Genomic DNA, 26,755 nt, shown 5'->3' with positions numbered 1-26,755 from the left:
CACATAAATTGAGCAAATATTAAATAAGGGTAATAGTCAAAAACTATTATTTCTTAAAGGGTGTGCACAAGAGAATCACGACACATATTATGAGACAGAGGGAGTAATAATTGATGGTGCATATCTTGCGGTTCAAACTTCAAAGTTGGGCATAAAAATTCGAACCCGCGCCTAGTTTCATACTCCCTCCGTCCCACACTATTTGGCATTCTTCCTTTTTTAATCGGTCCAAAAAGTATATCATCTTTTTATATTTAGTAATAATTTAACTTTAAAATATACATTGTATTCTTAACTAGATAACTTGCGGTCATACAAATATCTATAGCTTATTCGAGACTATAAATTTTAAAAGTTATTTTTTTATTTCTTAAATTATATGTCCAATTAAACTCGTCACATAAATTGGGAAGGAAGGAGTAATTTGAACTATCTATGCATTATCCAAGATTATCCTCTTTAGATAAACTTCGTAGAAAATCCAAAGAAAGTTAGTGACACAACACTCGAAAAAATTATTTTTAGTCGTTATTTTACTCGTAAGAGCACAATGTATAAGTGGATTAGATACATGTCACGAATTCGAATCTTTCGGCAAATAAAAGCAAAGAAGGATAAATAGGCGGGTCTTTTATCCATTGAGTTTTGAGTTTTTTGTAGTTAGCTCATTTTTCGGTTATTAAAAAAAAATATGAATATTGTTCAAGAGGAGATCTAGTTGGCGATTATTGGTAATCATAGAAAATCAGTAAAAGAATAAGTTCTGCATTTCAGAGCTATTTCTGTTTTTGCGCAACTGAAAAAGCGATATATCATTGACTCAAGATAAGTAAATAAATTGGCAAATAACACTGGCATTCACAGGCCGACAGTGGCAATGATTCTATTTCTACCCGCAAAATTTCTGTTTTTGGTTCCAAAGAATATGTTATGCCAAATAGTAGTAAGGTTAAGATTGCGTGGAAACTGTGGCAAAAACGATATATACTCTAGTGCAAATTATATTTATTCCCTAAAGGAAACTACTCTCTAATTTTGTACATTTAAATTCTTAGTCTATACTCGATAACAATTAAACTCTCATACATATGTATAGGAAAACTCGCAGACCTGTTTGTCTATGCAAATTTTTTCCTTTTTTGGTTATATATTTCATTGAATTTTTGATGATGAGTTTCAACTTAACTTTAAAAATTACCTTTTTTTTTCATATCTCACATTTTATTATGTTCAAACACCTAGTGTTTCTAGATATCTTTTATATTTAAAGGACTTATTAGTCTTAACATATCCCTTCCACTTTGTTTTTGTGGTGCGTCATATACTTTTAAATTCCAGTCGAATTTTACCGACATTTTTTGGATGAAATTTTAAATAAGAACGGTGAGAAATAATTTTTTTAACATCATGGCGTTCACCTGCAGTCCACCGTCCATAAAGAAGTCGGCTCTTTTAAAGTTATTTGTTGCTGGATTTTTTAAATATGTTGCTTAAATAAAATGGGTAATAATAACATAATTAGTTGTACCGAAGTATGACTTAATTCCTAATTAATCCATAAATGCATGTATATCATGCTGTTATTAAACTTTTAATAGTTTTTAATGGATCCACCGCAAAATACCCATATTTAATGATAAGAAAATTAATAGCAAGTGTGGCTCCGCCCTTAGCTATAGCAGGGACCTAGAAGTTTTTCCTTTTTAAAGCCTGCGAAAACGATTTTCATATTTCCATATTCAATGGCTACACCAGAAAAATATTACGTAATTTATTATAATGAAGTAAAAATCGAGTGTGTGTGTGTATATATATATGCAATAACTTATATCAAGTATCCATTAGATTGATATAAATATCAAATGTAAGTAATTGTTCTTCTAGAGTTAATTTTTATTTTTCTATCTGCAGTTAAATAAAATACGGATAATATACCATTTTCAAAAGACCAAAAAGGAAAACAATAAGCGCCAAATAGCTGTATTGGGAATTTCAGATTGGCATATTGAACCCAAAAAATCACATCAAACAGGTTATGCAATAATTTTTTTTAATATTCGTCAAAAGCAACAATTAGGAAAAATCATTGGCCGTCAGATAAAGATCTAACAACAATTTATGTCGGGAATATGACGGTGATCCTCATTTCTCTCACACAAAATTCAGGTGCAAAGAGAGAGAAGAAAAGAACCTCTTTTTCAGGGCTTGTTTGGTTTGGTTCTTCCTCAGAATCCATCAAAAAACCCGATCTTTCCTTTCCTTTCTCTTCTCCTTTTTTTCCAGTTTTTTTCTTTCAAATTCTATTGTTAAGAAATGTGAATTTTGCAACATGCGATTTGTGACTTGTAATTTATTGGGTGGGGAGAAAAAGATTGAATCTTTTCTCTGAATTTGATAAGAAGGAATGGAAATGGAGAGCATAGAGTGTGTGTCGTTATCTGATGGCATAGAAGATGAAGAGATCCAGTCTTCTTTTTCTTCTGCAAAAACTCACAACATTATTCCTTCCGGAATTGCCCCTACTAGTGTCCATGAATTGCTTGAATGCCCCGTTTGCACCAATTCTATGTACCCTCCTATTCATCAGGTCTTCTCTTTTTTATTTTTTCTCGACTTTTCAAATTACCTATTGGTAGTATTTTTGTCCCTTTTATGAACGTCTGTTTTTTAGGTCTTTGAGTTTTTTGATTATTAATTTTTACTGTTCTATTGATGGATAATGATGCAAATATGTTGGAAACTGTATGTTGATCTTTGTGCTATTGGTTTTACCTTAAAGATGACTTCTTTAGAATTTCAAGTGCTTTTTTTACTGTCTTTAGGAATATTGTGAAAACTTTAGGTAGATGTAAAGCAGATAGTTTGACTGTGGTATGCTGAGGATTATGTTCCTTGAGAATTTGATTAGGTTTTTATCAACTTCATAAAGATTGAAGAATTTATAATCAACTTGCCGCAGCTTGAGTTCTTGAAAATGAGTGCAGATTATATGATATGCGATATACTTTTGGCTTTTTGCCAAATGGCGGCAACTGAGTTTGGCTATTCTGCAATTGGTTTAGTTACTCTATCTTTTGAGTTTAGGAGGGATGATTTGCTGCCTCAAGCCTGTCCAATAAACAAATCAGCCTTATGACCTCTGTACTTTGATTTGAATCCTTCTATGAGTAGGTAAATGAGAAAGATTAGTCAGCTCCTTGCATCCAAGGGTGTGTCCCAGTAGTCAATAAAGTGGATGAAAACTATGTGAGACTATAGATCAAATTTTAGCATAGATAAAAAAGAAATGTCAAGAATCGTGAGACTTTGAATGCCAAAACCTTGAAAGCAAATAAGGGCCTCTTTCCATCCATAGAATCTCTTCCTTATGCTAGCACTTTCAGCTATCTTTCTTTACTTGCTTCTATCAAAGCAGCTTGTAAACTCGGACCATCATCTCAGTGAAGTAGCCCATGGGTTTGGGATACGAATGATTAAGAGTTCTTGCTTAAAAAAAGGTATGTATTAACTAAGAGTGGAATCTATCTTGACTTTCAAGTAGTGCTTGATTGAGGGTGATTCTTTTCATTTGCCAAAACGTTGATGGCAGTGTTACCTAACACCTGATGCCAAGTATCTTAGAGCCAAAGTAAATTTTGTCGATTTGTAAGACCTAAATTAGGCATGTGCAAATTATTTGAGTGGTGGCTAAGTATTCTTGAAGCCAAAGTAAATTGTGTGGAGTCAGAGTATTTTTGGAACCCAAGAATAAAAGTTTTTTCTTTTAATTTTTTTTACTGGAGACCAAGAACATGGTTTTCCCCCTTCATTTCTATCCTTCCCATTCTACTTTGTATGTGAGAATGGGATGGATAGAAATGAAGGGAGAATACTGAATACCTACTTATAAGGGAATATTCTTGGTCTCCAATATTTTTCAAATTAATTAGTCAAACACAAACCGCTTCTCACCAAAAGTACTTTTGAGAAAAAGCACTTCTCAAAATAAGCTGATTTTTGCAGCTTGGCCAAACGGGCTATTAATATAGCAGCTCTATGGGGGAGTTACATTGGTGTCACATCTACCGGCTGTGTCGATTGGTTAGTCATATTTTGCTTATTATTGCTCTTTGAAGCTCATTGTCTTTGATTGAGATTTGTGCAGCCTTATTAGGCTCGTACAATTGGAGCATTGTATAGGGTCAAACTAGTGTAGTCTTAGAAGGTTGGATGAATTTGGTCCCATAGATGCTCACATATATGGGATAGGATTCCTGATTTTAAAAAAAGACATACATGGGATGGGATTGTCAGGAAAATGAGGTCTCTGACAGGAAGGCACTTAATCTATGGCAGACCCCATAAACCCTACCGCCCCCACTCCATCCAAAGATAAATAAATAAAAACATGAAATTCCTCCTTGCTCGGCAGGAAGTGAGACTTCAGAAGATGGACAAGCAACTGTGTGAGATAAGTTTGATGTGTCTGTAATGACACATCAAACTTTCTTGGGCAAGCTGTATGAGATAAGTTTGACTTCCCTCTCTGTAATCATATCCAAATTTTCTTGGACAAGTTATAAATTGTGTACTCTCGCTGTGAGTAATTCAACTATGGCCTTCCAGGACATACCGAATACCACTAGGAATTCTATAAGCTGAAAGTAGAAACTCATTAGCATATATAGTTATTGCCTTTCTATTTCAGTTATAGTAAGCCTGTCGGTTGGTACAATCTTAGAGTATATTTCAGGCGACATGATTTTATATAGTTATTTCAGGTGACTTGATTGACATTCGACATTACTTAATACTGAATGCCACTAGGAATTCTATATGCAGAAGTGGAAACTCCTCGACATATATAGGCGCTGTCTTTTTGTTTCATTTATATTAAGCCTGTAGAAACCAAGCTGGAAACTTGTCACTGATACTTTGCCTACCAAATTATTGTCAATTAGTAAAAGAAGGCTTTGCTGGCTAAATCTTATAGCAGCCTGCTTTCCTACATCAGATAGCGGAAATGCATGTGCTTAGAGAACGTTGAGCTTGTACAACCACTAATGAATTGCCTTCTCCTTTCCCTAGAGTTTTTCTTGTTTATTAACATTTGTTCCTTAAGATTCTCGCTGCTGTGAGTAAACTATTTTTTGTATGATAGGTTGGTTCATAAACTGAGTGACCAATGATAATCTTCGATGCTTTTGTTCGTTTAGTCTTTAAATTAGAGTACATAGAGTGGTGAAGACTTAAAAGTTGTTTATTTTGCAGTGTCACAATGGACACACGCTTTGTTCTACCTGCAAAACAAGGGTGCATAATCGTTGTCCTACATGCAGACAAGAACTTGGTGATATAAGGTGCTTAGCACTTGAGAAGGTTGCAGAATCACTTGAACTCCCTTGCAAATATTATTCTTTGGGGTGCCCAGAAATATTCCCATATTACAGTAAGCTCAAGCATGAGGCACTGTGCAATTTTAGACCATACAATTGCCCATATGCTGGATCAGAGTGCTCAGTGACTGGTGACATCCCTTATTTGGTTGCACATTTAAGAGATGATCATAAAGTGGATATGCACACGGGATGCACATTCAACCACCGTTACGTGAAGTCAAATCCTCGAGAAGTAGAAAATGCCACATGGATGCTGACGGTAAGTCCAGCTATTTTTTGAACTTTTTGGAGTTCAACGATAAGGGTGACTGATGAGCATCATGTGTCATCTTTTTCATTGCTTTTCTTGGATGGTGAAGATTTTAAGTTTCCTTTTTATTCATCCAACTAGCTGACTAATAGACATGTAAAAGTTCTGTGGATGAATTATTCAAATTTGGAAAATTTGGATAACCAAATTAATCTATGACATTTCTGTAGCTTTTGCTGTAATGCCCTGCATTATCTTCTTGTTCTTTTTTTTCTGTGCTCATGTTCTATTTTATAGGGTCTTGATTGGTTCCTGGAGATTCTATCTTAAGGAATGTGTTGGACAATATTATATCATTTTATTGAAAGGTTCTTATTAGTTGGGTATTGAGTTTGTGAAAACAATGAATGAACAAGTGCACCTTATTACCTAAAACAAAAGTGCTCCTTATGATTGACTCAAGTAAAAGAAAAACTGGCCTTTTATGAGTTAAAGGGTGTACATTTTACTTTGATATATTCAAATACAACATAGCTAGGGAAGAGTTCTGAGGCATGATGTGTTTTAATTTTTCTCTAGACATCTTATGGTGGTACACATTCTGAATAACTCTACTTTCGCCTCTTAAGACAGTGGAACCAGAACAATTCTCCTCTCATATATTATCTACTGATTTATCATAAGTACATTCTCATTGACCAAACCTTATTGCTCCTTTCTCAGGTCTTCCATTGTTTTGGACAGTATTTTTGTCTCCACTTTGAGGCTTTTCAGCTTGGTATGGCCCCTGTTTATATGGCCTTTCTACGATTTATGGGCGACGAGACTGAGGCACGCAATTACAGCTATAGTCTCGAAGTAGGTGCAAACGGTAGAAAGCTCATATGGGAGGGAACACCAAGAAGTATTCGAGATAGCCACCGCAAGGTCAGGGACAGTCATGATGGTCTTATAATCCAACGTAACATGGCGCTTTTCTTTTCTGGTGGGGATCGGAAGGAGCTAAAACTTCGAGTTACTGGAAGGATATGGAAGGAACAGCAAAATCCAGAGGGTGGAGTGTGCATACCAAATCTCTGTAGCTAATTTATCTTTCGGAGTGATTGTTTTTTCCTTTTACTTTTTTCCCTCCCCTATTTTTTCCTGTGGATGTATGTGCATGTGACAGTGGGTGTTAGAGACAGACAGCAATCTGTTTGTACCGTCGTAAATTCATGCTCTGCTCAGCTACATATCATTGTCCCTGAAGATTTAGTTATATCAATTGTTAATAACCATGTTACAGTTTCTTGTGTTTGTAGCTTCATCTCGAATGATTAATGATAGTCAAAGACAATCTAGATCAGGGTTCATTGGAATGATTATTCTATCGCCTATGGCTGTAATAAAAGATAATAAGAATAAGCAAAATGCTCAAAACAATAGTGTCCACTACAACAGTTTCCATTTGCTCTCCATTAAAACAAAGGCCATCGATAATTCCTTACTTCTCAAGTTTTGAATTTTGTAATCCCTTCGATTGTATTCCATAATAAAATCTCTATGATAAATCTAATATTGGCAATAATAGTTCATGCCACCAAATAATTCAAAGTAAACCTAGTGCAAGCTCCTTGAAAAGAGGCTAACCCCAGAACAGATCTACATTTTTTTTAAATGAAGAGCAGATTACAATATAGAGCCTGCAGTTTGTTCACATTATGGAAGGTGCTCTCTGCTTGAATACTGTTATAGACACGAATATTTACACAACCAGAATTAATGTCAAAGACTAAGATGTAAGCCTAGATTGGTGCCCTCATAACATTTAACTGTCAATAACACTACCTTGTAGGTCAACCTACAATCACAATATAACTTATGTATTAGTGTAACAAGAAATAATAATAATTAGATTCCACCATACATTGTTGCATTACAACTTGTCGCCCACCATTTACTTTAAAGATGATATAGAAAATCATTCATTTCATTTTCATCTAAATTACACAATTTACCAACAGCAATTTATCACAAGAAGATTTTATTTCATGCTTGCAACTGTAACAGCATGAAAAGAAACCTGCAATTTTTCTCATAAGTTGTCACCAACATATTGCAACTTCATGCTGCTATCCGATCAAACTGCACCATCACTTCTAGCTTCTGTGGCGACCAGGTTCTCAGCTTCTGCACCCTCACCAGCAGAACTAGCGTCAACAGCAATTTCTTGAGCACTCACCTCTTGTTCAGGGACCGCTTGTTTGACATCATCATTGCTGTTGGCAGCCTCACCAGCAGTTGTTGACTGCTCTTCGGGCTCCTTATTTCCAAACAATTTAGGACTATTTATCAAGGAAGAGACAGCAGCTCTTGCACTCGCCTTTGCTCTTTCAGCTGCTTCAGCTTCCGCGGCTGCAGCTTCTTTCTTCTCTCTTTCAATGTCATCCATAAGCTTGGTCAACTCCTCATCTCTACCTTCCTTCCTCAAGGCTTCTCGAATAAACTCTTGCAACTCATCAGTGAAATCGGCTGGATCCTCCCTTAACATTCTATCCACAACCTTAAGCACCTCATCATGCTTTCCAATCTCGAATAATGCATTCATCATAAACTTGTAGCTATCATCATTCATCCTCAGCTTTCCCATCATCAAATCAAAAAATGATTTTGCTTCATCAACTTTACCAACTTTAACCAACCCATCAACCAACCTATTATAAACCACAAGATTAGGCCTCAATTTAGCATCAACCATAGTCTTAAAATACGCGGCAGCATCATCAGGCCTATTTTCTTTAAAGCAAGTATCCATCAACAAAACGAACGTGAACTCATCAGGGCTGACCCCCTTCTCTCCCATATCCTTATAAAGCTCCTCAGCCTCACCCAACAAGTCGTTTTTGCACAACTGCTCAATCAGATTGTTGTAAGACAATGTGTCCGGCCTACACCTCTTTTCACCCATGCTGTTAAAAACATCAATTGCATCTTTAAACCTTCCCAATGCACAATAACCATCCACCATCACATTAAAGCTACCCAAATTCACAGTCAATCTTTTCGGAGGATCATGCTCATTCAGCATCCTATCAAATAACTTCAAAGCCTCATCAAACTTCCCATTCTTGCTTAAAGCATCTAGAACATAGTTAAACGCCACTGCACTCATCTTAATCTTAGAATTCTCACCCACAGCTTCCTCATAAGACTCCATTGCCTCCTTCTCCATTCCCTTCAAGAAATAACCTTTCATTAAGCTCCCATAAACCACTCCATCCGAAACGTACCCTCCCAATTTCTCCTTCAACTCCTCGTAAAGCTCAAAAACCCCATCCGGCTTCGAACCCTTAGCTTGTCCAGACATCAAATAGCTATACACAATTGGGTCAGCACTAAAACCCTTAGATAACATTTCCTCCTTCAATTCCAATGCCCTATCAATCTTGTTATTATCAACAAGTCCTTTAATAAGTATCCGATAAGTAGTCGGTGAAGGGTTAAATGGTGCATTATTAATAAGCTGTTTGTAATGTTCCATAGCCATATCAGTTTTACGGCAATCCATATAAGCCGTGAGGAGCAGATTATGTGTGACGATGTTCGCGGCCACGCCAGCCTGCGTGATGAACCGGTGAAGTGAGAGCAGGTCGGAGTAACGGGACTGACGGAGCTGTGCAGCCATAACGGCGTTACACGTAAAGATAGTTGGGCGGCAATTGGAGTAAACAGAGTGGCGCGTGTACAACGCGGCTTCTTCTAGATCATTCTCGCGAATCAGTTTAAGAATCTTATTATGGAGATTGAGTCTATTGCCGGAGAGTACGGAAACAGTTTCGGGGATTTTTGGGGCGTTAGGATTATTGGCGGAGCTAGGGTTTTGAGGGGTTGTAGGACGAGGTTGGTGTTGTTGGCGGAGAGTTGACAGAGGAGGTTCAATACGGAGGCGGCGCTTGCGTTTACGGCGTTCGGCGGCAGCTTCTTCTGGGGTGGCGAAGGAGAGGAGACGGAGGGATATGAACGAAGGTGGCGGTGGTTGCGGGCGGCGGAGATAATGGGGTTTAGCTAGGGTTTTGAGGTGATGGGTGAAAAAGGTGTGTTTGGAGAGAGCCATTTGGAAATGGTGCTTGTTTGAAAATGGAGGGGATTAGGGTTCTGTCAGGGTTTAGCAGTAGCAGAGGATTGGAGAAGACGATAGAAAAATGTAACAGGCCGGATTCTTCATCCAAAAGCCCAGAGTAAACTCGGTATCTTTTCACAAATAGCCTGCCGGATTCACAATTCACTTTTTTTAGCCAGTATATATATATTATATATGATTGTACTTATATTACACATGAATTATAACTATTATATTCGTCAAAATGGCATGGCGTAGCCATTTTTACGGTTGGCTATCCAAAAATAGCCACCATCGCTAATGTAATCGATTTTTAGACATTTTAACTTAAAATATATTAATAAATGACATAATTGCCCTTGAACTTTTTAACATCCTGTTTAGTTACTTTTTATTTTTTATCGTTTTTCTCTTTCTTTTTACAACAGTGTACGAATTTCGCTTTCTTGAGAGTACTTTCTTCGAATTTAGTCTGGGTTAGGTCCAATTTTCTTCAAAATTGTCTGGGTGAGTGTTGTTTTAAGAATAATGTGTTTGAATTTTCGTTGTTATTGTTGTTTCGTTAGTTTTAAGTTTGATTTTCGTACTGTTAGCGTTTATATCACGACCCAATTCCATTACAGGCTGTGATGGCGCCCAACACCGTTGTTAGGCAAGTCAACACTAATCAATTAGTGATTCCCGTTTTAAATAAATTACTAAGTAGTTAAGAAAATCCCGAAGGTTATAATTTTTTTAACATAAATAAGTGGAAGCAACGATTACAAATCGAAATCATGTAAGCCAGAACCAAAGTCACAAGTCTACTAGTGTGTGCCAAGAACTGGTGTTACAAGTATGTGGGCAATCTAGTAGAATATACAAAACAAATGCTAGCCTACTGTCTGAAAGGAAATAGACGGAAAATAAAGCATAAGAGAGACTCAAGCTGCTGCAGAACGACTCAAAAGGGCAAATCACTGGGAAATCTCGAGCTGGGAAATCAATCTACGCGCCGGACTAGTGGCCAGATGCGCCTGTCTCAAATCCTGTACAATCAAGTACAGAAGTGTAGCGTGAGTACATAAAAATAAGTACCCAGTAAGTATCTAGTCTAATCTCGAATAAGTAGTGACGAGGGGTCGACTTCGACACCTACTAGGGCCAACAATATAGTAATGTGTGATTCTAAATAAGCATGATGTACGTAAATAACAATAAACTCGGAAAAAGAAATAACTGAACAGTTCTTCCGTCATATTCAAGAACCCAAACCACTTCCTTCATTTAAAACAAATGATCTCTAAAACAATAGATTTATACCAAGTATACAAAGGCTTCCAGTCCTATTATCACACACAAATTCCACCGAGGACGTTCAGCCCGATTCAACATAAAATGTAAACTGTGCACTGCCGAGAGTCAAACAACGCGAACCATAGATGCATCTATTAACCTGCCGAGGTGAACGACCCGCTCCCATGAGAGTAGTGAAAATAGTCACCCCGCTCGCGGAATATACTTGCGACGCGGTTACATATAAATATAACATAGTTTTCCTCAATTTTTTTCAAAATAATAATTTACTTGAAACCTTTGAAATTCTTAAAATCTTCACTTTAGTTATCCAATACAATCAACATATATGATCAGTTAACGGTGTTCACAAAGCATGGTGTAAGCCTAAATAATCACATATTAATTAAGTTCAACTATAGGGAAAATTTTCCTCTTACAAGGTTAGAAAAGAGACTTACCTCGCTTCAAGACCTACTTTTCGGTCCAAGCTTATGCCCCAAACCCTCAATTTGGTGCCGAACAATCCAAAACTATCCAAATAGTGTAAAGACTAATCAATATAGACTTAAACGTTCATATCCCAACTATTAAAGTAATTTCCCAACTCAAATTGCAAGATTCCTAAAATTTCTTCCCCGGGCCCACGTACCCGGATTCCGGAAATTTTTGAAGAAAGTTGTTATCCATAACCTTAGGAACATAAATATGTGATTTTCTTTAAGTTCCATAACCATTTTCGTGGTAAAACTCCATTTTTATCAAAAACCTAGGTTTTCCTCTAAACCCATAATTTTTCACTAATTTACATGTTGTAATCTACCCATAAACTATGTATTAAACTCACATTAGGTAGAAATTACTTATCTCACAAAGCTAGGTCAAAATCTCCTCCTTAAGAGCCCTCAAGTCGCCCAAGAGTGTAATAAATGACCCCAAAATGCCTCAGTCCCGATTTTTAAACTCACTGCCTAGCTGCCTCCTTTTTCGCGAACGCGAAAGAGTCCTCGCGTTCGTGAAGGCAAATGACTCAGGCCCCTTGAAGACCCTTCATCGCGAACGCGATCTATGTTTCGCGAACGCGGAGGCTGGCTTGGCCTACACTACGCGAACGCGAGGGTTGCTTCGCGAACGCGAAGAACAAAGTGGCCCCAGCCCAGCCCAGTTACTCTACGCGAACGCGAGTCGCCTCACGCAAACGTGAAGGTCACCGGACCTAGACCTTTGCGAACGCAGACTAGCTATCGCGAACGCGTAGCACATCCCCCCCATCCCCAACTCCTTCTACGCGAACGCGATGGTCCCTTCGCGACCGCGAAGAAGGAAATCAGAACTGGGCATTTCTGGTTTCTCACACTTTGCTCTGAGGGGTCCGAAACTCACCCGAGCCACTCGGGATCCCGTCCAAAGGCACTATCAGGTCTGTAATCAAAATACGGACTTGCTCAAACTCTCAAAATGCAAAAAACAACAACGAAACGAAGAATCATACCCCAAAACCAAATTGAATCAAACTTTGAACTTCAAGTTTTCCAAATCCCCCGAATACGCTGAATCATGCTTAGACTACTCGGAATGACACCAAATTTTGCGTGCAAGTCTTAAATGATATTACGAAACTATTCTCAGTCTCGGAATTCAATTCGAAACTCGATAACACCAAAAACCGCTCCAAATCAAATTTAAAGAACTTCAAAGTTCTTCAAGAACCAACTTTCACTATTAGGCGCCAAAACGCTCCTGGGTCATTCAAAACTCGATCCGAACATACGCCCAAGTCCGAAACCATCATACGAACCTATTGGAACCGTCAAATCCCGATTTCAAGGTCATTTACTAAAATTTTTGACCGAAGTCAAAGTTGGCCTTTTAAGCCAACCTTAAGGAACCAAGTGTTCCGATTTCAATCCAAACTCTTCCAAATCCCGAATCAACAATCCCCGCAAGTCATAAATCAGTAAAAGCAAGTACAAAAAGTCTTATTTAGGGGAATGAGGTTCTAGAAAGCAAAACGACCGGTCGGGTCGTTACATTCTCCACCTCTTAAGCAAACGCTCGTCCTCGAACGGGTTTAGATTCATACCTGAAGTGCTGAATAAGTGTGGATATCTGCTCCGCATGTCCTCCTCGGACTCCCAGGTCGCCTCCTCAACTGGTTGTCCCCTCCACTGAACCTTTACCATGGAAATCCTCTTGGACCTCAACTCGTGATCCTGTCTAGCAACAATAGCAACTGGCTCATCCTCATAACCCAAGCTCTTATCTAGCTGAATAGTACTGAAGTCTAACACATGAGACAAGTCGGCGTGATATCTCCGGAGCATCGACATGTGAAAAACTGGATGAATCCCTGATAGACTGGGAGGTAAAGCAAGCTCATAAGCAACCTCCCCAACTCGCCTCAACACCTCAAATGGGCCTATAAACCTTGGGCTCAACTTGCCCTTCTTTTCGAATCTCATAATACCCTTCATCGGCGAGACTTTCAGGAGAACCTTCTTGCCGACCATAAATGATACATTGTGTGCTTTTTGATCCACGTAACTCTTCTGTCTGGACTGTGCAGTGCGAAGTCGCTCCTGGATCAACTTTACCTTTTCCAAGGCATCCTTCACCAGATCAGTACCATATAACCTGGCCTCACCGGGCTCAAACCACCCGATGGGAGAACGATATCGCAGACCATATAAAGCCTCAAATGGGGCCATCTCGATGCTGGACTGATAACTGTTGTTGTAAGTAAACTCGGCCAATGGCAAGAACTGATCCTATTGTCCCCCAAAGTCAATCACACATGCTCTTAGCATGTCCTCCAATATCTGAACTGTCTGCTCTGATTTCCCGTCGGTCTGTGGATGGAATGTTGTGCTGAACTCTCCACGGGTCCCCAACTTACTATGTACGGCCCTCCAGAAATGTGAGGTGAACTGAGGGCCTCTATCTGATATGATGGAAACAGGCACACCATGCAACTGAACTATCTCCCGAATATAAATCTGGGCCAACTTCTCTGAAGTATATGTAGTCACAACCGGAATGAAGTGTGCCGACTTGGTCAACCTGTCGACAATGACCCAAACTGCATCAAACTTCCGCAAGGTCCGTGGCAACCCAACTACGAAGTCCATAGTAATGCGCTCCCATTTCCACTCAGGTATAGTCATCTGCTGAAGTAGGTCACCTGGCCTCTGGTGCTCATACTTGACCTGCTGGCAATTTAGGCACCTAGCCACGTACTCAACTATGTCTTTCTTCATCCGCCGCCACCAATAATGTTGTCTCATGTCACGATATATCTTCGTAGCACTTGGATGAATAGAATACCGAGAACTGTGTGCCTCCTCTAGGATCCTCTCCCTCAAGCCATCGACATTAGGAACACATAGACGGCCCTGGAGTCGCAGAACACCATCCTCGCCCATGGAAACCTCTTTGGAACCACCCTGAAGTACCGTCTCTCTGAGGACTGCCAAGTGCGGATCATCAAACTGTCGAGCCTTGATCTGCTCCAATAGTGAAGACTAGGCAACAACACATGCAAGAACTCGGCTAGGCTCTGAAATATCCAACCTTACCAGTCTGTTAGCGAAGGACTGAATGTCCAAAGCTAGCGGTCTTTCCTCAGCTGAAATGAATGCCAAACTACCCATACTCTCTGCTTTCCTGCTCAAGGCATCCGCGACTACATTTGCCTTACCCGGATGATAAAGAATAGTGATGTCATAGTCCTTTAGTAACTCAAGCCATCTACGCTGCCTCAGATTGAGTTCCCTTTACTTGAACAAGTGCTGCAAGCTGCGGTGATCAGTATAAACCTCACAAGGCACCCCATATAAATAATGCCTCTAAATCTTAAGAGCATGAACAATCGCGGCCAACTCCAAATCGCGCAAGATAATTCTTCTCATGGGGCTTCAGCTGACGTGAAGCGTATGCAATAGCTCGCCCCTCCTGCATCAATACACAACCCAAGCCAATGCGTGAAGCGTCGCAATACACAATATACACCCCCGAACTGAAAGGCAATACTAAAACTGGTGTTGTAGTCAAGGCTATCTTGAGCTTCTGAAAGCTCGCCTCGCAATCATCGGACCAACGAAAAGGGGTACCCTTCTGGGTCAATCTAGTCAATGGTGCTGCAATGGATGAAAAGCCCTCCACAAACCGGCGATAATAGCCTGCTAACCCCAAGAAACTCCTTATCTCAGTCGCCGAAGTGGGACGAGGCCAACTCTGAACTGCCTCAATCTTTCTAGGATCCACCTTAGTATCCTCTACTGATATCACATGCCCCAAGAATGCCACAGACTCTAGCCAAAACTCACACTTGGAGAAATTAGCATATAGCTTCTGCTCTCGCAATGTCCGAAGCACCACTCTCAAATGCTGCTCGTGCTCCCCCAGGCTACGTGAGTAAATCAAGATGTTATCAATGAAAATAATAACAAAGGAATCAATATAAGGCTTGAACACCCGGTTCATCAAATCCATTAATGCCGCTGGGGCATTAGTCAAGCCGAAAGATATCACTAAAAACTCATAATGACCATATCTAGTACGGAAGGCAGTCTTCGGAACATCTGAGTCCCGAATCTTCAACTGATGGTACCCCGACCTCATGTCGATCTTAGAAAACGCCCTAGCACCATGTAACTGGTCAAACAAATCATCGATACGTGGCAACGGGTACTTGTTCTTGATGGTAACTTTGTTCAACTGGCGGTAATCAATGCACATCCGCATAGTTCCATCTTTCTTCTTCACAAATAACACTGGTGCACCCGAAGGTGATACACTCGGTCTGGCAAACCCCTTTGCTAATAACTCCTCAAGATTCTCCTTCAGCTCCTTCAACTCTTTCGGAGCCATACGGTACGTTGGGATAGATATAGGCTGGGTACCTGGAGCCAAATCAATACAGAAATCAATATCACGATCTGGCGGCATGCCTGGAAGGTTAGAAGGAAACACATCGGCGAACTCCCAAACTACTAGCACTAAATCAATCGTCTGAGACTCTGCGGTGGCGTCCCGAACATAATCTAGATAAGCCAGACAACCCTTCTCGACCATATGTCGAGCCTTCAGAAAAGAGATGACCCAACTAGATGTACTAACAGAGGAAACCCTCCACTCCAACCTCGGTAACTCTGGCATCGCTAAAGTAACAGTCTTGGCATGGCAATCAAGGATGGCGTGATACAGAGATAACCAGTCCATGCCCAAGATGACCTCAAAGTCGATGATATCAAGTAGCAGAAGGTCCGCCCTAGTCTCGTAACCACAGAATGTGACCACACAGGACCGATAGATCTAATCCATAACCACAAAATCGCCCACAGGAGTGGACACATAAACAGGAGTACCCAAGGACTCACGAGGAATATCCAGGAAATAAGCAAACAGAGATGACACATATGAATAGGTAGACCTTGGATCAAACAATACCGAATCATCCCTACTGCAGACATAAATAATACCTGTGATCATGGCATCTAAGGCCATTACATCTGGTCTGGCCAGAAAAGCATAAAATCTAGCTGGAGCACCGGCTGACTGGCCTCCACCTGACTGAACAATGGCTGCCTGACCTCCCCCTGCCTGGCCTCCACCTCTAGGATGGCCCCTACCCACCTGTCCCACATCTCTAGGCAGTCGGACGGTTGGTGCTGCAATCATGGGCTGATAACCCTGTTATACTGCCTTGCCCCGAAGTCTGGGACAAAATATCTTCATGTGACTCGGATCTCCACACTCGTAACAACCTCTCGGTACCATAGACTGTTGCCCTGAAGCCTGACCCTGATGGCCTGAATACCCACTAGAAGAACCTTGAATGGTTGGTGGGTGGTGTGAACTCTCTGACATGGCGCTGAAATAGGCACTGGAAGAACCCTGGTAAACTGGTGGGCGATAAGAACTCTCTAGCATAGCACTAAAATAGGGTCGCGCTGGAACACCCTGAGGAGGTGGTGGTGCTGGATATGTGGGCATGCTGGGCTGATCCCTCCCAAATTGACCCCTGCCCCTAGCCGAGGCACCTCTAAACTCTCCAGAGAAATGGGTCCTCTTATCTTGCTGCATCTACTCTCTACCTCTCTGGCGGTAGCTCTCAATCCTCCGAGTAATCTCCACTACTAGTTGATAGCCAGTATCCATCTCAACCTCCCGGGCCATACTAGCCCGAATACTGGGGTGCAACCCCGCAACAAATCTCCGTACTCTCTCTGCGTCGGTAGGAAGTATCATAAGTGCATGGCGAGACAACTCAGAGAATCTCGCCTCATAATCAGTCACTGACATCTGACCTTACTCGAGCTGCTCGAACTGACCTCGCAACTCTTCCCTCTGAGAGGGTGGAATATACCTATCCAAGAAAAGCTGTGTGAACTGGTCCTAAGTCATGGGAGGGGAACCCGCTGGTCTGCCAAGAAGATAAGGCTGCCACCATCTACGAGCCCTGCCCTCCAGCTGGAAAGTAGTGAAGTCTACCCCATGGGACTCCAATATCCTCATGTTGTGCAGTCTGTTCCTACACCGGTCAATGAAATCCGGGGGATCCTCATACCGCTCGCCCCCGAAGATAGGAGGGTGTAGCCTAGTCCATCTGTCCAATAGCTTTTGCGGATCGCCGTCCTCAGCTGGTCTAGGCTCAGGTGCAGCCGCCATAATTGGCTGGGCTCCGCCCACGGGTAGTGCACCCGGACTTTGATATACTGCAGCTGCGTGCCCAGGAGCCTGAGTAGTAGGGGTCTGTGCTCCCCCTCCTGCCTGGGATGTGGCTGGGTACGCTGGAAATAAACCAGCCCGAGTCATGGTGTCCATGAACCGCATCATACGGCCCATGACCTCCTAAAAGCCCGGTGCTGTCATGAAATCTACCGCGGCTGGCTCTATGGCAGGCACCTCGCCCTGCTCCTCGATATTGGGATCCTCCACTGGATCCACTGGTGGTGCTACTGGGGCAGCCTTGGGACGCCCTCGTCCCCTACCTCGGGTCGGTGCCCTCCCCCGGCCTCTTCCTCGGCCTTTAGCAATGAGGGGAGCAGCTCCTCCCGGGTCTGGAACGTCCGTCGTACGCGTCCTCACCATCTGTGAGAGAATATAATGGAGAAACTTAGTGTACCATCAATTGCACGATAAGAGATGAATAAAGAGTAGTTTCCTAAAATCCTATAGCCTCTTGAAGATAAGTACGGACATCTCTGTACCGATCCGCAAGACTCTATTAGACCTGCCCATAACTTGTGAGACCTACGTGAACCTAGAGCTCTGATACCATGTTGTCACAACCCAATTCCATGTCAGGCCGTGATGGCATCCAGCACCGTTGCTGGACAAGCCAACAGTGAACAATTAGTGATTCCCGTTTTAAATAGATTAATAAGTAGTTAAGAAAATCTAGAAGGTTACAATTTTTTAAACATAAATAAGTGGAAGCAACGATTACAAATCGAAATCATGTAAGCCAGAACCAAAGTCACAAGTCTACTAGTGTGTGCCAAGACTTGGTGTCACAAGTATGTGGGCAATCTAGTAGAATATACAAAACAAATGCTAGCCTACTGTCTGAAAGGAAATAGACGGAAAATAAAGCATAAGAGAGACTCAAGCTGCTGCAGAACGACTCAAAAGGGTAGCTCACCGGGAAATCTCGAGCTGGGAAATCAATCTACGTGCCGGACTGGTGGCCAAATGCGCCTGTCTCAAATCCTGTACAATCAAGTACAGAAGTGTAGCGTGAGTACATAAAAATAAGTACCCAGTAAGTATCTACTCTAACCTCGAAGAAGTAGTGACGAGGGGTCGACTTCGACACCTACTAGGGCCAACAATATAGTAATGTGTGATTCTAAATAAGCATGATGTACGCAACTAACAATAAACTCAGAAAAAGAAATAACTGAACAGTTCTTCCGTCATATTCAAGAACCCAAACCACTTCCTTCATTTAAAACAAATGACCTCTAAAACAATAGATTTATACCAAGTATACAAAGGCTTCCGGTCCTATTATCACACATAAATTCCATCGAGGACGTTCAGCCCGATCCAACATAAAATGTAAACTGTGCACTGCCGAGGGTCGAACAACGCGAACCATAGATGCATCTATTAACCTGCCGAGGCGAACGACCCGCTCCCATGAGAGTAGTGGAAATAGTCACCCCGCTCGCGGAATATACTTGCGATGCGGTTACATATAAATATAACATAGTTTTCCTCAATTCTTTTCCAAATAATAATTTACTTGAAACCTTTGAAATTCTTAAAATCTTCACTTTAGTTATCCAATACAATCAACATATATGATCAGTTAACGGTGTTCACAAAGTATGGTGTAAGCCTAAAACTACCCGGACATAACAGGACTAGTAGCCACGTATGGACTCTCATCATTTCGTGCGTACGTAGCCCCCACAAATAATCACATATTAATTAAGTTCACCTATAGGGAAAATTTCCCTTTTACAAGGTTAGAAAAGAGACTTACCTCGCTTCAAGGCCTACTTTCTGATCCAAGCTTATGCCCCAAACCCTCAATTTGGTGCCGAACAATCTAAAATTATCCAAATAGTGTAAAGACTAATCAATATAGGCTTAAAAGTTCATATCCCAACTATTAAAGTAATTTCCCAACTCAAATTGCAAGATTCCTAAAAATGCTTCCCGGGCCCACATGCTCGGATTCCGAAAATTTTCGAAGAAAGTTGTTACTCATAACCTTAGGAACATAAATATGTGATTTTCTCTAAGTTCCATAACCATTTTTGTGGTAAAACTTCATTTTTATCAAAAACCTAGGTTTTCCTCTAAACCCATGATTTTTCACTAATTTACATGTTATAATCTATCCATAAACTATGTATTAAACTTACATTAGGTAGAAATTACTTACCTCACAAAGCTAGGTCAAAATCTTCTCCTTAAGAGCCCTCAAATAGCCCAAGAGTGTAATAAATGACCCAAAAAATGCCTAAGTCCCGATTTTAAAACTCACTGCCGAGCTGCCTCTTTCTTTGCGAACGCGAAAGAGACCTCGCATTCGTGAAGGAAAATGACTCAGGCCCCCTGAAAGACCCTTCATCGCGAACACGATCAATGTTTCGCGAACGCGGAGGCTGGCTTGGCCTACACTACGCGAACGTGAGGGTTTCTTCGCGAACGCGAAGAACAAAGCGGCCCCAGCCCAGTCCAGTTACTCTACGCGAACGCGAAGGTCACTGGCCCCAGACCTTCACGAATGCAGACTAGCTATCGCGAATGCGTAGCACATCCCCCCCCCCCCGGATGGTCCCTTCGCGATCATGAAGAAGGAAACCAGAACTGGGCATTTTTGGTTTCTCACACTTTGCTCTAAGGGGTCCGAAACTCACCCGAGCCACTCGGGACCCCGTCCAAAGGCACTAACAGGTCTGTAATCAAAATACGGACTTGTTCAAACTCTCAAAACGTGAAAAACAACAACGAAACCAAAAATCATACCCCAAAACCAAATTGAATCAAACTTTGAACTTCAAGTTTTCCAAATCCTCCGAATACGCTGAATCATGCTTAGACTACTCGGAATGACACCAAATTTTGCGTGCAAATCTTAAATGACATTACGGAACTATTTCCGATATCTAAATTCAATTCGGACCTCGATAACACCAAAGCATGCTCCAAACCAAATTTAAAGAACTTCAAAGTTCTTCAAGAACCAACTTTCACTATTGGGCGCCAAAAACGCTCCCGGGTCATCCAAAATCCGATCCGAACATACGACCAAGTCCAAAACCATCATACGAACCTATTGGAACCATCAAATCCCGATTCCAAGGTCGTTTACTAAAAATATTGACCGAAGTCAAACTTGGCCTTTTAAGCCAACCTTAAGGAACCAAGTGTTCCGATTTCAATCCAAACTCTTCCAAATCCCGAACCAACCATCCCCGCAAGTCATAAATTAGTAAAAGCAAGTACGAGAAGTCTTATTTAGGGGAATGGGGTTCTAGAAAACAAAACGACCGGTTGGATCGTTACAGTTTAAATATTTGTGGTATTTTAACATTTACGATTTTTTCTCTGTTCAATAGTTCGTCTTAATTCTGATAATTTTGTCACTCTGTTATTAGTTTTATGTTGTAATGTTGTAATTGTTGCGTAATTTATTTTGATAAGGTGTTCAAATATTTTTCTAGTCTCTGTATATTAGGGTTAATTTTCAAGTATTGTTTTCTTCAACTGTATTATAGATTTTTCGAGTTCTTGTTAAAACTTGAAATCCAGAACAATGTGCTGGACTTAATATTTAAAATTTTGATTTTTTTTGTAATAAATATGGTTCCAGTTTATTATGTTTTTTTAATTCTAGACCATTATTTGTTTATGGAGTTTTATTTTTGTAATAAATTTGGTGTAGTATATTATACAGAAAATCTGTCTTCTGAAGGCTTGTTTCCCAGTATTTTATACTGGATGGTTTTTTATTATGTTTTTTGTTTATGGAATTTTTAATAAATTTTGTCCAGTATATTATACGGGAAGTCTGTCATCTGAATGTTTGTCCTCCAGTATGTTATACTGGATGATTATGATAATGATAATATACTTGAGTTTTGTTTGATTCCGGTATATTTTACGGGAAGTCTGCCGTCTGTAAGCTTGTTGTCCAGTATGTTATACTGGATGAGTTCTGTTTAGACTAGAGTTTTGTTTTATTTGTGATTATTTTTTTTGAATGATTATTTTTCTTTTTTCTTTTATTATGTTCTTTGATTATGTTTCTTCTTTATACCCCAGTATTTATTTCTGGAGTTTCATTGCTTCTAATTAATTTGATCCAGTATATTATACTGGAAGACCGCCATCTGTAGGCTTTGTTGTCCAGTACTTTATACTGGATGAGTTCTGTTTATACTTTAGTTCTGTTTTATATACTGGATTCTGATCGTGTTTACTAATCTAATTTGTAATATTCTTTGTTTTCATGATTTTATAGAAATGAAATCTTCAAGTAGTATATTGAAGGTACGTATTCCTCAAATGTTCAAGTTTTTATCTTAAAATTATATGAAATGTTGCTTATATGTTTTGTATTTTAATTTTAGGAGGGAGATAGATTTTATGACTTTAAGGAGTGATTTCCTGTTGATTGTTATTGGAAAGGCGATCGAAATTTTAAGAAAATTATTTCATCCTTTTTGTCCGGAACTCAAATGGATGTGTTGAAGAACAGTGTATTTAGGAAGTTTTTAGAGTTGAATGAAGTGAGTCACTCTGGGAAGTTGACTCATTGTATGTTGCTATCTCAACTTTTCTACAAGGATAAAAGCAAAATAGTTTTTAAAGTTTTTGGGCATGATGTAGCATTTATAGAAGATGATTTCCACACTATTACTGGACTTAAGATTGAGGCATCCAATTATAGTTTCGTTGACGCTAGAGTGAAACGTTTGAAGGAACGATATTTCTCTGACGTGAAAAAGGGTTTGAAGGTAGAGACTTTGTATAAATTTATGCAAAAGCGGTCTCGATTGTCTGATGGTACAACAGATGATGTATGTGTTGATGTCGAGGTCTGCGATGAAGATGCAGTAAAGCTTGCTCAGATTTATCTATTAGAAGCCATTCTATTGGGTAAATTTGAAGGTCGAAACATAAGTGATCATTCTATGAAAATCATAGACGACGAAGAGCTCTGTGTTTCTTTTCCATGGGGCAGTTTCTGTTTTGATGAGTTTATTGATAATTTGTCTCATCTTCTAACAACTGAGTCACTAAAAAGAAACCAATTGGTAGGATCCCATCTTATACGGCGCTTGGATTCCCATTTTTGTTCAATGTATGGATAATGGAAGTGTTTAATGATTTCCGTCAATTTTTAAAATATGAGGATCGGGGGCCAATTAGGATGTTGTCTTACTCAAGCATTGGATGTCCAAAATATGGCACACTTTATAATGATTTCTTTACAAATGCAAATGTAAGTTAATAGTATTTGACTTTTTATCATATTTTTTTGCTCATATATTTTGTTTTAATCTAATTGTTTATCTTTTTATTTATTTAATAAAAGTTTAAGGTTTTCAAGGTGAACTTCTTCAACATTCATCAAAAGTTAATGTTAGCAACATTGTGAATGTAAGTTATTGTTTCTCTGATTTTAATTATTCTTGCTTTTAATTAATTTCTACTATCGTATACTAGATTTTGGTTCTGATAACTTGCATTTCAAATTTTGGTTGCTATATATTATTCTGGGAGTCTGTTCTCAGAAGCAAGTTTTTCCAGTTTTTTCTACTGGAAAGTGAAATATACTCGATCAGTATAATTTACTAGATTAGTATTATACTCTATGAGAGATAAATTGTATGAGTATAATATACTAGATCAGTATAGTATACTGGATGAGCATAATATACTCGATTAGTATAATATGTATACTGCATAAGTATAATATACTGGATGAGTATAATATACTCTACTCGATCAGTGTATTATACAGGTTGAGTTTAATATGCTTTTTTAGTATATATTATACTAGATTAGTATACTGGATACTCAATCATTTTAATATACCTTATGAGTTTAATATATTCATACAATATACCTCATTAGTATAATATAATGGATTACTATAATATACTCAATCTGTATAATATACTGGATTAGTATAATATACTCTATCAGTATAATATACTAGATGAGTATCAGTATAATATACTCGATCAGTATAATATACTAGATTAGTATAATATACTAGATAACTATAATATACTCTATCAATATAATATACTAGCCTTCTTGAATTGTTTTTACACTCGATAAGAATGTTCCTGTGTTATGACGCTGAAATTCTTAGCAGAGAAACTAAAACTTTCATTTTTCTTTTCTTTTCAGAGGGTATCAGCCAAAGTTGAAAACATTATACGTGCAGATCAGGTTAATTTTCAGAAAAAGATGAAGAAAAATATTAAAGCTACTCGAAAAAAGATGAAGACACATGTTGATAAGTATGTTAAGGTAATTAACTAGTTTGGTGCTTTTTTTTAATGTTGATTTTGTTGGTATAATAATATATTGTATGTTAATATTATTTATTCATTCTTACAGGTTATTAATGGGAAGCTTGATATAGTTTTACAATTCATTCGAAATTTTAATGAAGGAAGTAAACAGAAATATCATCATGGCTTGTTGAATGATGAAGATGAAAGGAATGAATTAAGAGATTGTTCCAGATTTTCAAAGGAAAAACATGATTTGTTGATGCTATTCTATTATAATTAGCTGGATTTCTTATTTTGTTTTGTTCCTGTATATTATACTGGAAATGCTACTTATGAAGTGCTATAAACCAGTATATTTTAATGGACAAGTGTAAAAGAATGGAGAAGTTATATCCAGAATAATTTGCTGGACTTAAAGACTTTAAAATTTTTCTTCCTGTACATTATCTTGGAGATATATCACCTAAAAGTATTTGCTCCAGTATTTTATCCTGGATGTGTACAATCCAATTTTTTTTTGCTGGATTTGAAGCGATTAACTGATTAAAATAAAGATTAACGGATTGGAGTTTTTATTTTTTATGGTGTGTTTTTATGGATAATAAGTTGGATTTTATAATTTTTGTTGATGCTATTCTATTATAATTAGCTGGATTTGTTATTTTGTTTTGTTCCTGTATATTATCTTGGAAATGCTACTTATGAAATGCTATAAACCCGTATATTATAATGGACAAGTGTAAAAGAATGGAGAAGTTATATCCAGAATAATTTGCTGGACTTAAAGTGTCACGACCCAACTCCATGTTAGGTCGTGATGGCGTCCAACACCGTTGCTGGACGAGCCAACAGTGAACAATTTAATGATTTCCCATTTTATTTTTGTTTATTAATATATTCCAACATTCAGTTTTTACTTACATTTAAAGCATTTGATAAATAAGAGATTTTTAAGGCAAACAAACGAAAACATCTGAAAGCAGTTATAACTATTGAATTACAACCCAAAAATTAAAGTCGACTAATACATGCCAAGATCTGGTGTCACAAGTGTGTGGGCAACTAGTAGAATATACAAAAGATGACTATCCTACTGTCTGAAACAGAATAGACAGATAAAAACAAAAGAGAAACTCCGGCATGCTGCTGAACGGCTCAAAAGGGGCAGCTCACCGTGAAGTCTCGTTCCAAGATCAGGTATGCGCGCCGGACGGGTAACTAGATGCACCAACCTCAGATCATATACAACTAAGTACAGAAGTGTAGTATGAGTACATAAATAATATGTACCCAGTAAGTATCCCACCTAACCTCGCAGAAGTAGTGACGAGAGGTCGACTTGACACTTACCAGGCCAATAATAATGTAATAAAAGTATTATTCTAAGCATGGATATCATGAATGATACTGTCAGTTCAACAACAGGAGAGATAAGTCATTCGTTCATAATTATAACTTAAATTTCAGTGATACCATTTAGCAACTTTCATTTCAAGGCATTTAAGGAGAATAAATCATTGAGAGTTTCCAAATAATTAGCATGCGCAATTATGCCGAGGTCGTATGACCTGGTCCAACATAATATTAAATTGTGCACTGCCGGAGGGTCGAACGACGCGAACCATAGATGCATCTATTTACTACCGAGGTGCTCGGCCCGATCCACAAATAATAATTATTTTCAAGAAAACACAAGTTTCGCATTTACAGTCAAGTATCTCATACAAACCTTCAAGTAAGCGAATTTAACCTTATACAATTCTTTTATAAATTTCTATCATGACTAAGTGATTATATTAGCAAGTAAGGGCGCAAACATTCCAAGTATAGCATGACACGAGTCCTAGATTACCCGGACAATAGCATAATAGTAGCTGCGTACAGACTCTCGTCACCTCGTACGTACGTAGCCCCCACAATTAGGTACAAACATTTATTTAATTCACCTATAGGATTAATTCCTTCTTACAAGGTTAGAAAGGAGACTTACCTCATCTCAAAGCCTACTTCCCAATTCAAGAACGCGCTCAAACCTCCAAATTTGACGCCAAACAACTCGAAGCTAGTCAAACATTACATAAACTAATTAATCTATGCTCAAAAGTTCATAATTCCACCATTTAAGTGATTACCCAACCTAAATTGCAAGATTCCTAAAATTCACCCCCGGGCCCACATGCCCGGATTCCGAAAATTTTTAAAGAAAGTTGTTACCCATAACCTTAGGAACATAAATATATGATTTTTACTAAATTCCATAACGAATTTCGTGGTTAAATCTCATTTTTATCAAAAACCTAGGTTTTCACCTAAACCCATGATTTTCACTAATTTACATGTTATAATCTACCCATAAACTATGCATTTAACTCACATTAAGTATAAATTACTTACCTCACTAAGCTAGGTCAAAATACCCTCCTTCAAAGTTCTCAAATCGTCCAAGAGTGAGAGAAAATGTAATAAAAATGGCCTAAGTCCGTATTAAATGAGCCCTCACTGCCCAGCGACTTTCGCACCTACGGTGCTTTGGGCCGCACCTACGGTCCTGCACCTGTGTCAAATGCCTTACAGGTGCGCTTTTCCCTCATCTGGTCAGGCTCCGCATCTGCGGACAAGAAGGGCCACTTCTACGAGCCTAGACGCACCTGCGACCATGTCTCTCGCACCTGCGCTCATGCAGGTGCGCCCAATCTTCCGCATCTGCAGATTCTGGGCTGCCCTCTATTTCTCGCTTCTGCAGCTCTTGGCTTGCACC

General features: G+C 39.2%; 2 protein-coding genes across 2 annotated transcripts; one reads left to right on the top strand and one right to left on the bottom strand.

The window, feature by feature from the left end:
- The first annotated feature begins 2,146 nt into the window (after positions 1-2,146).
- On the top strand, positions 2,147-6,916 carry LOC107794971 (E3 ubiquitin-protein ligase SINAT3). Its single transcript, XM_016617527.2, has 3 exons — positions 2,147-2,587; positions 5,251-5,637; positions 6,352-6,916. The coding sequence occupies exons 1-3, from the start codon at positions 2,405-2,407 to the stop codon at positions 6,712-6,714; spliced, it is 933 nt and encodes a 310-aa protein (XP_016473013.1). The 5' UTR covers positions 2,147-2,404; the 3' UTR covers positions 6,715-6,916.
- Positions 6,917-7,496: 580 nt separating this feature from the next.
- LOC107794970 (pentatricopeptide repeat-containing protein At3g49240, mitochondrial-like) lies at positions 7,497-9,904 on the bottom strand. The gene has a single exon (XM_016617526.2). It carries the CDS (start codon positions 9,719-9,721, stop codon positions 7,748-7,750), a length of 1,974 nt encoding a protein of 657 aa, XP_016473012.1. The 5' UTR covers positions 9,722-9,904; the 3' UTR covers positions 7,497-7,747.
- Positions 9,905-26,755: the final 16,851 nt, after the last annotated feature.

Source organism: Nicotiana tabacum, unplaced genomic scaffold (genome assembly GCF_000715075.1).
Source record: "Nicotiana tabacum cultivar K326 unplaced genomic scaffold, ASM71507v2 Un00002, whole genome shotgun sequence".
NCBI classification, from domain to species: Eukaryota; Viridiplantae; Streptophyta; class Magnoliopsida; order Solanales; family Solanaceae; genus Nicotiana; species Nicotiana tabacum.
The sequence above is the reverse complement of the archived record's forward strand: the minus strand, read 5'-3'. Positions and strand labels throughout refer to the sequence as shown.